Here is an 11,657-nt window from a genome sequence, read left to right on the forward strand (position 1 = left end):
ATATTTTGGAGATATTATGGAGATATTATGTTATGTGAATTAATTTAATGAGTTGTGGGCACCTTTCTAGCGGGTTAGTGCTAAACTGGACATTACTTCCTGCAAGTGTTAATATAGCCACTATTTTTCTGCCTACACATACGTCATGTCCTAGTATGAGCGAATAGGGTAAGGGAATCAACGTCACTTGATTCCCTTGTTTGACCCTTTGAAGGAGCAAAGAAAGGTTGTTATTGTACAAATACCCGGATGTGTGTCTCAAAGAATGGGTATTATGGTCTACGTAAAACCACCGAATGATAGTCTTTTCCAGATTTGAGAGAACACAGAGTAAAAAGTTGAAACTTCCATTTTTTATCCCGCTGAAGTTGAAAATGCGAGCCAGCACTGAATCTGGCACTCATGGTGGCATAACCTTCCCGTGACGATATTTCAAAGTGCCAGTGATTGACAGCCAAGCGCAGCCAATCCAAATGTCGCCACTTGAGGTCCGGCCTCACGAGACTGCACAAAGCAAGAGAGGGTTGTAAATGTGCCTTGCTCGGGCGTTTTTATTACAATAGGAAAACGAAACGTGAGAATCCACATTGATCTTGCTTAGTTCCTGTCTGAGGTGGGACTGATTTGCCCTCTTTGCTGTTGGAACATGACCACGGAAAAGTCTTTCTTGTCCGTGAACTGTCTCTTGCAGACCTTACCCCCTTCGCTGTAACAGCAGTGGTGAAAAGTACATTTACTCAAGTACAACTTTACTTTACTTGAGTATTTAAATTTGATACTTCTACTCCACTTTCATCTCAGAGGCAAATATTTACGTTTTACTCCACTACAATTATTTTTACTTTACACATTCAGATTATTCATATAAAACATACACAGCTATTCAAAAATAGCTGATCTACAAGCTCACAATGCGTGACATCACATCACGAGTTCTGCTATTTTTGAAAGATTTTGATACATTTTGGAAAAAAAAAGAAGAAAAACTAGTGAAATGGACCTGAAAATGTATATAATACCAGGCATTTCTACATTGTGGTATTTGCTACTTTTGCTTAAGTAAAAAAGAAATACCACTGGGTATAGCAGCAGCTGTCAGGGTCGTTTGGCAGGCTCCCTCCTTGCCTCCCGTTCCGGCGACTTACCTCAGATACCAAACGTTGCCACTGGGGCAGATTTATCACAGGGCCTGTAATTGGAAAGCTGTGTTGTCGCTGGGAAGCACCAGCGAAGCTTTTTTCACGATCTTCTGGAGTTGGCCCGAGTCAGGCCTTAATTCTGGCATGAGAGACAAGAGAGCGGACATAAGGGATTTCAGTTTTCTGCTTACAATGGCAGACAGAAGAGCTCCAAAGGACGGGCGCCAGAGGTTGTTCTGACTTGTACACTGTAAAATCCCTGAGTGTTCATTTACCTCTACTGTATATCAGTAGTTCTCAAACCTTTTCATGTCAAGGACCCCCAAAATTGATTTATATTTGGCCGTGGACCCCCCCCATCTGAAAATGTTTTGTGCCAGGGACCCCCCAGAAGATTTCTGTTAAGAACAAGCTCAAGCTTGTATATCTGCTATTTTTGAATAGCCAAAGTATAAATGGGTCAAGTGGTTAAAGTGATTGTGATGCTGTATTAAAGGATCTACACCATGAATTTAAAAAATAATAATATTTAATATCATATTGTTTATGTCCCTCAAACGTTTTTCAAAAGGTTTGAGCCTAAATCAAGCCTCAGATATACTGATTCCAACTAACTTCTCTCTGGCTTATAAAGCACTTTCACCTGCAATACCACATTGTCCTGTTTGGCACGGGTGCTATTGAGCCAGTTTGTATGCATGTTATCTCCTGGTTCTGTGTGGAAAAAGTAAAAAAATAAAAATAAAACGGGAGGTATTGTACCCTGACGTGACGTCACGTCAGGGTACAAATCAGTTTGGCCTGTTCTGAGACCAATTTACAGAAAAGCCCAGATTTGCTGTGAAAGCCTGAGTGTTCAAACTGGGGTATTTTTGGAGATATAAGAGAGGTAGGGGAGACCAAAAACACACAAAAAATAAGAAAAAGTTAAAATTCATGGTGTAGTCCCTTTAACACATTTTGCTGGGGACCCTACCAAGGACCCCTGGGGGGTCCCCGGACCCCACTTTGAAAACCATGCGCTACTATTCATCTACTAGTTGACAATTAGTACTGCCTGAGGCTCATAATGCAACAACTCCCCCGACTAAGCGCCGATGCATCATTCGAAGAGCGGTAGAAATTTGACCTCTCGTGTGGGAGACACAGTGTCGAATCCTGCACGTACGGCCATTAAAGTTGCAGATTGCAGCTTTAACAGTTTACTCTGGTTATAATTATCCATAGGTTCAAACTGAGGTGCTGGAATCAAAGGCCTGAATGGGATGTGACTGAGGATTAGAAATGAAATCCGCTATAGATGACATTTTGCCCGCTTGCCTCGGCTGTAATACAATATATAGAGTCTGTACCGCACGCTGGCAGCTCTGTGGTTAGTCCAGCGCTTTGCATTGTTCGTCGTTGTGTATGTTTCTGTCTGATGTTCATTGTGAACATATGTTTTTTTAATGCCATAACTGGAGCTGCAGAATGAGGGGTACGACAACACGGAATTATAAGAGGAACCCAGGCCAAGGAAGTGGGACAGGGTCCCATGCAGTCCCACCGGGGTTATTATAGGTAACTAAAGGTACGACTAAAACTAAAAGGGAAAAAACTGAACTATCTAAATAAAAACTAAATGAACAAAACAGCTAAAAGTAACACTACCTAAAACAAACAAACTAAAAAGAATTGCATGTAAAATCATGCTAATGCCATGCATTCTTTCATCGTACCTTTTTTTTAAATTCTATAAATCTTTCCTTGATTTACAATATAGGATCCGTAAGGGTCCATTTGGTTGCATTTGTGACGGTCCATTTGGACCCCTGGTGGTGTTTGGGTCGCGGACCAATCTTTATGGGTCGCGACCCCGCTCATAGCGCGGCACCGAGTGCTGCGCCATGAGCTTGTAGATCTGCTTTTTATTTTTTTTTATCGTTTTTTTTTTGCAAATCTTTGAACATAAAATCTTCGCTTCTGGGGGTCCCTGGAACAAAATATTTTGACATGGGGGTCCGTGGCTAAATACATATAATTTTGGGGGTCCTTGACATGAAAAAGTTAGAGAGCCACTGGTCTAGACAGCATTATCTTGTCGTGACTCAGGGCCGTGACTTTCTTGAGGAGCATCTCAGTAGAATGACTAGAGATAACATGAGATACCACAGTGCATGACCGCTGGTCTTTTTATAGCCTTCCACAGTGTACAGTACAATATGAGCCATTACATAACCTCCTCCTATGAAGTTCTCAAAGATGTCGGCATGGAATTGAATCCCAGTAACAACATTAACTACTTCCTTCCTCTTTGTCCGTGTGACGGCGACCCCGCCGAGAGCGAGGCGAACAGGGTTGGGGGGGGTTGCTAACTGCTGTGGAGAAAATACGATGTGCAGCCAGGGTTGTAAGAAGTACTCAGATTTGTTAAAAGTAACAATTAATTAAATCAAATCAAACCAAACTTCAGACTTAAGTAAAAAGCACAAAAGTAGTGGCATCAAAATATACTATACAGTACCAAATGGAAAGTATAGTACTAAAATTATGAGTATAATAATACGGCTTAAGGGGATAATGTATGTTTTTGCAAATTAACTAGTAACTAAAGCTGTCAAATAACTGTGGTGGAGTCAAAAGTACAATATTTGCCGTATAAAACGTGGATAAAGTGGTTCAAATGGTTGTGATGCTGCTTTAACACTTTTTGCCGGGGAATCCCTGGAAACCCCCCCCACCCCCCCCCCCCCCCAAGGTATAGGGTGAGAACCCTATACTAGACGACACAATACGGAAATGGGGTGGGGTGGGGTTGGGTGGTCTCGCAAGCAAAACTTTCCACTTGTTCTCTTGCCCGGATGTGCATTAAAATATGGATGTGTTTTCAGGTCTCCAGAACCCTGGCAGTCTCATTTAGAACACCGGTTCTCAACGCGGGGTCTGGGGACCACCGGGGGTCCAAATACACCCTTACAGGTCTGTAACTCTTGAGAGTGTACACATGGAACCAAATGGACTCTTATGGGTCAGATTTGGACCCATGTGTACACTCTCAGAGTTAAATAGATTAGAGTCCCAGAGCAAGAAAAAGGCACATCAAACTAGGGGTCCTTGAAATAAAAAAGGTTTCAATGACAATCACTGAACTAAATTATACTGGGACCCCAATCTGCAGTACACTGTAAAATCTACATTAATTTAGTATTAATTTCTTAAAGTCTTGAGAGTTTGCAAATTTGGTTCCATTTGAACACACTCAGAGTTACAGACCTGTGAGGGTCCAATTTGGTTCCATTTGTACACTCTCAGAGTTACAGACCTGTGTCGGTCCATTTGGTTCCATTTGTGCACTCTGTGGTCCCCGGACCTGACGCAGTTTCAGAAAACGCAGAACTGGCCACTGGCTGTGAACTGAAGACAATTGAATTAGCAGTCAGTCACAGGGTACTGTATGTCGCACACTAGGTACTGTGCCCTGGTCGCCATGGCGACGTGCTTACTCAATTTCCCAAACACAACAGCCTCATCATCATCATCATCATCATCATCATTATCAGCACGGGATACATCATACAGTAAGGCTTCTGTTCTTGCGGGACCTTATCGAATTAGGGACGATGGCCTTGTCTGGGTAATGGCCTGTGATAATCCAGACCATCTCTGGGGGTGACAGAGGGTCACCGTCTCTAAATATTCACTGTCAGAGACGTCATCTGTCCCTAGATCGGATTAACGCTGCCCATGGACTGAAACAGCTACTGTACATCTCAGAGGCAACTAGTGTACTTTTTACTCCACCACAATAATTTGACAGCTTTAGTTGCGAGTCACTTTGCAGATTTACATGATTCGTAATTAATCAAAATGATTAATCAAAAATCTTCCAATTGTTTCAGAAACGGCTGCAAGCTCACTATGTGTCGCAATGATCAATAATTATAGTGAAATAACATGATGTATATGATTCTGAAATGGACATGGACTGCATAATGAGTACTTTTACTTTTGTTACTTTAAGTATATGTTGATGGTAATGATTTTGTACACTGACATACAGTAAGTACGATTTTGAATGCAGGACTTTTACTGGTAAAGTATTTTTACACTGTGGTATTGTTACTTTTACTTAAGTAAAAGATCTGTGTACTTCTGAATGTATTCTATGATGATATGATCAATCAAAAGTGCATCTTCAATGGAACTAACGTACCGTAATATACTTTAAGCATTACAGCATGTACTGCTCTTCTCACGCAGAGACCCACCAGACCTAGGACTGCGGTCCAGTTTGCTTTGTGTGGTCCAGTAGTCCAGGGAAACGCTGAAGTAGTGCTTGAACTCTGTTTATTAGTGACAGCAGTTTACCCTAAAGTGCTGATCTGCTGTCTGAAAAGCAGAGAGAGATAAATAACCGAGAGGCTTCTTTCCACTTTCAAACGTCAATGCACATGTCACGCAGGCACGCAGCGCGACTTGTACTCCCGAAGTGTGAACATGTGGCCTGCTCTCACACACACACACACACACACACACACACACACACACACACACACACACACACACACACACACACACACACACACACACACACACACACACACACACAAACACAAACACACAGCACATGGGCTCCTGAACCTCAGCTAAACACTACAAAGCACTACAAAGCTCTCAACAGAGATGTTGAGAGCTTTGTAGAGATGACAGAAACGTCGTTGTTTTCAACTGAAAATCTCAGTTGAAAACACGTCATTTTGTGTCGGCTGATGAGGTACACACCTGCCAATTTAACTCTGGCGTATGGCCATTGCATGTAGTAACTGTGTGACAGCACCGCCACCACGTGCACTGCATAGAGACAGCGGAGAAAACAAACAGGAACGCCCCAACGTTTGACACGATGGAGTAATCGAGAGTCACTGGAAAAGGAATGTCAACAGTGGGCCAAGCTTTGAGGAAAAGGGAACAGAGTATGCAAAGTGAGGGGCAGATATTTATGCAACAAAGGAAATGAACAAATACTACGCCAATGCTATGACACATACCTATACGCCACTCAACTCCCATTTTACTCTCGGAATGTGTTTTTTTAAAACCCAATTATTTATGGAGGGGTTGCTGAGTGTGCTTGCAATCATGCCCCACCCTGCTGCGCAAATACCTGTACACCTATTCACAGCCATGGGGCTGTCCAGTGCAACCACAGTCTTAATACTTTTGGCCCTTGTGTAACTCTACCAAAACAAGGAGGGAATTATGTGCCTTCTTGCTCAAGTCAGGGTTCCCACGGTCATGACATTCCTGGAAATATTTTGAAATTAGAAAAAAACTATTTTCCAGGCCTGGAAAAGGTTTGGAACTAATAATGCTTTGGAAAATGTTTGGCTATATTTTGGTATTTGGCTATTGATTCTGTTCATAAAAAGCATGTCCCAAAACATGTCTAACATTACGTGAAATACGCCTGGCCTACTGTATACAGGACGTCATGTGACAAAAATAATAGGTCTATAAGCTGCCAACATGTTGCATCGTGATACATTTTAGCTTGTAGATCTGTTCTTTTTGTCACGTGACACCCTTCGCTCAAGTCCGTCTTTGAGCATTGATAGCACACTGGAGCCTCATTATTGCACCATATGATTGCTATAGGCCTGGAAATGGGTACTTTTGGAAAAGTTATGGAAACGTTTTTAAAATTCATGGTTAAAAATGCATGAGAACCCTGTCAAGTGCATTTTGACAGCAGTTGCTGAGGGCGGGGGTTGTTTAAGTGTTCTTCATTCGTGTCCCCCAGCCCCTAGCTTCTCCCATGCAGCCGGACTGTTGGATTCACGCTGGCAGCTTTCTGGTACCCAGCCCGCGCGTCGGCTAACTTTTAGGTCACAGCTGCCTGGTGTAATCATCCAGCTCCATCATCTGTGGGGGAAAGATTCCCTGGCATGGAGGAGCTCATGGGCGTTAGTGAAACATTGCACTGGGTACAGGGGAATAGCGGTTGTCCTCTCTGCTCCATTCTACTGCTTGTTGGGAAAGCCTGAGTCAGACTCATGAGACAGGACCTCACCCAAACAACCCTGTCTGTCTTCTCTCTCTCTTTCTTTCTTTCTCTCTCTCGCTCTCTCTCTCCTCTATGTCTGTATCTTCCCGTTGCGTTCCCTCCTAATCTCTCTGCTTCGACCGATAGTCTCAATCAGTCGAGTGTGTAGCATTCAACTGCTACAAAATTGCAATTAACTTCAACGATAAGTTCTTATATTTCAGCCGAGAACAAACAAATATGAGACAATCATCGTACATATATGACTCCATATATCGTCGTATAATTATGTAAATGCTGCCTGTTTTCAAGCCGTAAGACGTACTGGAAGTGATAATGGGAACCGGACCGAGGAGTGGAATCAGTTCCCAGAGCCAAAATGCAACCCCCCCAAAAACCTCCCCCAATCCCCCCACCCCGTCACCACAGGAAAAAAAAATTCCAAGGGGAAAATATGAGCGGTGACTACTACATGGTATGCATGTTAGCAAACTGAGCCACCAGGACGTTACTTATGAACCCCCACACCACCCCGCAACCTACACCCCCAACCACCCACCACCCACTACCCCCCCCCCCCCCCCCCCCACCCCCCGATGCTAGGGTCTGGCACTGTCAGTGTTGATTACAGGCAGCAGCCACAGGAATCATGAAGGTAATAAAAGCCAGGACGCAGGAAATAGGCCAGACTTTGAACATATTAGCCAAGAACACACGTAGATATTTTACCACTTGCCTTACCTATACCTCCTGATCTACATAATGCACATACCTACCTACCTCCTGATCTACATACTGTACATACCTACCTACCAATGAATCTACTTACTGTACCCACTGACCCACCTACCTCCCTAGCCTACTGTGCTTGTATACCTACTAACCAACCTACCTCCCTACCTGCATTTATCGATCTATTTGCATACCTAGGTGCCTAGACCTACATATACGTACCTACCTACCTACTGTCATAACTTGCAGAGATGCCTGCTGTTTGGCATTAGGGGTTACATCACATGCATGTAAACATGTTTAAATTCGAACGTGTAATACTTGTGTATACATGTACTGCATGCACTCAAAACACACACGCACACGCACACACGTACGTTTGTATTACTATACGGTACTTGTGAGGACATTAATGTTTTAGGACTGCAGTGTTATGAATATATATATATTTTTTAATTGCCGTTTTTAACCGTAAGCCTAAAGCCGAAAAATTGCAGATCTACAAGCTCACAACGACTCGTTGTGAGCTTGTAGATCTGCTATTTTTTGTATAAATCAGGCATTAATCAGGCATAAATCTAACCTCTAAATATCTCATCCTTACACTAACGCCAACCTGAATCTTTTTCTGATCGTAAACGTATCCCTAAAAATATTTGTTCAATCATAAAACAACAATGGAAACCAGGAAAATGGTCCGCACAATGTGTATTTCTTATATATTACTATACTTGTGAGAACATTTGGTCCTCGCAAGTATAGTAACGCAAACACACACACACACACACAATTATTATTATTATTACACACAAGGACCAAGGGGAAGTTCCCATGCCTCAGCCCAGTCGCAACATTAAAGGTGCACATTCTCTGATGTAAACAACTACAGTAGTTTGTGTTGTTGCCGTGTTGCCTTTCTACCTCCCCTCCCTTCCTTCCTGGCCCCTGTCATTAATAGAGAATTAAATATCGCTTTACTGAGCCGACATCTGGTGAACGGCGCATTGCAGACAAGGTGTTGCTTTTTTTTAAAGAGAAAAACACATTCCGTGTAATTGCTACAGAGCAACATCAAACGGCGTGGCCATTATTTCCATGCAGAGGGATCATGAAGATGATGTTCCCTCAATTTGTTCCCCACAAGCCTCAATAACACTCCTTTGTTTGGCGTAAGAGTACAGTCGTCATTTAGGCGGTGAGGTTATGGAAATGATAAGGAGGGAAATGAGATGTTGCAATTTGTACCTTTGTTATTATAATAACTGGCTACATGTGCAGTAGCCTGTTTTTTTTGTTTCGGTGCAGGTTACTGGCCCTTAAATATTTAATGGTCACATGGAGTTGTTGTTCTTTATCGGTCTACTCCTCAGACATATTAAATATTCCATTACTACACCGTGGCATCATCAGTGTCAATGTACAGTATCCATTTGTAAACATTTTGGTTACATTTGCACACAGTTAAACGGGGTGCAAGCATATTACATATATATTTTTTGTTAAAATAAGTGTTAGGGATGGGTCAGACGGGACTTTAATTCTGCCTATGCGGGTGGTTTCTGGCAATGCTTTTCAATGGGAATGGAGCGTTTTTATGTGTAAATCCTCGAATGGTAACAAACCACTCCTCTATCATCACTTTGGAAAGGCTGAACATTACCGCGTGGGTTCGGTCTTCGGTGCTGGTGATGCTGCTCCAGCAGCCGGACTTGTTGAGGTGGACAGCTCGGAGGAGATGAACTGCTTGAGTCTCTCCAGGTACTGGGTGTGGTACTGGGTGTACGGCCCAATGTCGTTGTGGTCCGCTCCCTCCACGAACAGGGGCTCCACAGGATGCGGGCACCGCTCAAACATGGCCTGGCCGTGGGAGAAGTCGATCACCTTGTCCTCCGTACCGTGGATCACCAGCACCGGGGACGCCACTTTGGACACCTTGTCGATGCTGGAGAAGACATCGCAGCGATGGAATATGTTAAAGCAATTGGTCTTGCAATAGGTCATGGCCACCCGCAGCCCTGACATGAGGGGAGAGTGCAAAATAACGCCAGCACACTTGAAGCGCGCTGCCAGGTCTACAGTGGGCACCGTGCCTATGCTGTAACCGTACAGGATGATGTTCTCTGGTGTCACTCCATACCTGTGCCTCAGCACCTGCCAAGCCGCCTCAATGTCAGCATACAGGTTCTTCTCAGAGGGTTTCCCGCTGCTGACCCCGTAGCCTGAGTAATCGTAGGAGAACACGTTGCAGTTGATTAAAGGTTTAATGACATTCACTTTTACACAACATTCAAAGTCTTTGTCCTGGTCCTTCAAAAGTGTACAAAAAGTTTTAAGTGAAAATTCCATTCCAGTGATCCATGGCAGGTGTTTTTCTCTCACATTTCTAAAGCCTTTTCAACTGCAATGAAAAAATAAATCTTTGCCTGCGGGTGTCGCTGGTGAGGGATTTTGCCTGTCAATCATCGCCTCTGCTCCGCCCCCCCCAAAGGAAAGGATAGGGGAGGGGAGGGGCGAGGAGGAGAGTGGGCGGGATTAATCGACTGTGACCTCACTGTCGAAGGGCCAAGCTCAGATTACTTTTCAGCCTAATTATTCAGAAAACCCTAGACCACAGAAAATCCACTGAATGTTCTAAGTTCAGGTTTTTTGGGTGTAATTGAGGTCATAAAACCCCAAATAAAACATTGAAAATAAAAAAAGTGAAAATGAATGTCATGATACCTTTAAGGACCCGAGTTGTATGTAGTGGCGGCACATACCTCCCAAGTCACACCCATTGCCATGGGAAAACAGCAGCGTGTACTGGCTGTTCGGGGCACAGCGTATGAACATGCATCCAACCTGGTTGCCCCGAATGCTTCTCGTGTTGAACACCTCGACTGCATCCAGCTCCTGCTCAGAGTCCTCCCAGTTTGCCCGCTCTGTTAGATTCAAGATTCGCCCTATGAAGCTCTGAAGTTCTCATATCCACGTGTCTAACTGTGGGCTTTTGTACCAGAAGGTGGAGCAGCAGTGGGCTTAGTAGGTGGAGCAGCAGGTGGGCTCAGTAGGTGGAGCAGCATGGGCAGAATCAAAGTTCGGTGTGACCGCACCCTTAAATAGCTTTATATAGGGGGCACGGTGGCGCAGTCGGTAGCGCTGTCGCCTCACAGCTAGAAGGTCCTGGGTTCAATTCCTGCAGGGGACGCTGTGGGCGCTGGGGGCGTGTTCTCTCCTCCGCGTCATCAGTGCCCACACCCTAGGTGGGGTTGGCGAAAGGGCCTTTCTGTGTGGAGTTTGCATGTTCTCCCCGTGTCTCCTAGGGTAGGTACCCTCACAAAAAACATGCAGTAATCCTGGTCACTATACTGCCTCCCCCTGGCCAGCCAGGGCGCCTGATGGAGGGGAATGGAACTGGTTGGAATAACGTGTTCCTTCCACGCGCTACGTCCAACCAGGGAAACTCTCCCCTGTCAGGTGATAAGAAGGTCAGACGGCTCTCATGCATTGAAGGAGGCATGAGCTCGGCCCTGGCCTCCCTAGGTTGGCAGAGCGAAGGTAGTGCCCAGGATTACACTCTTAGGCATTGGCACTAGGGTGAAAAAATAGGGGTTACAAAATCGTGGGATAAAAAAATGTGTTAAAAAAAATAGCTTTATATTCCGTTTGTAGTCATGGACCCAGTTTTGGTTGGGGGAACAGTTTTTATCGAGTCACGAGTAAATATATCATATGCATAACCTTAACTCGAAATTATTCAAAGAAAAATGCTGAAATGTTCTAGA

General features: G+C 44.1%; 2 protein-coding genes across 11 annotated transcripts in view; one reads left to right on the forward strand and one right to left on the reverse strand.

The window, feature by feature from the left end:
• Positions 1-11,657, forward strand: part of tns1b (tensin 1b) — a 320,096-nt gene that overhangs the window by 112,713 nt on the left and 195,726 nt on the right. The gene's annotated exons all lie outside the window — the stretch shown is intronic.
• Positions 9,550-11,657, reverse strand: part of LOC308105774 (alpha/beta hydrolase domain-containing protein 17C-like) — a gene marked incomplete at both ends in the record, with an annotated part of 2,855 nt that continues 747 nt past the window's right edge. The window contains 2 exons of the mRNA XM_080456702.1: positions 9,550-10,140; positions 10,615-10,814. Of these exons, the coding sequence (XP_080312828.1) occupies positions 9,550-10,140; positions 10,615-10,814 (791 nt within the window). The remainder of the gene's footprint in view (positions 10,141-10,614; positions 10,815-11,657) is intronic.

This window comes from Gymnoscopelus braueri (genome assembly GCF_963280865.1).
Source record: "Gymnoscopelus braueri genome assembly, chromosome: 18".
NCBI classification, from domain to species: domain Eukaryota; kingdom Metazoa; phylum Chordata; class Actinopteri; order Myctophiformes; family Myctophidae; genus Gymnoscopelus; species Gymnoscopelus braueri.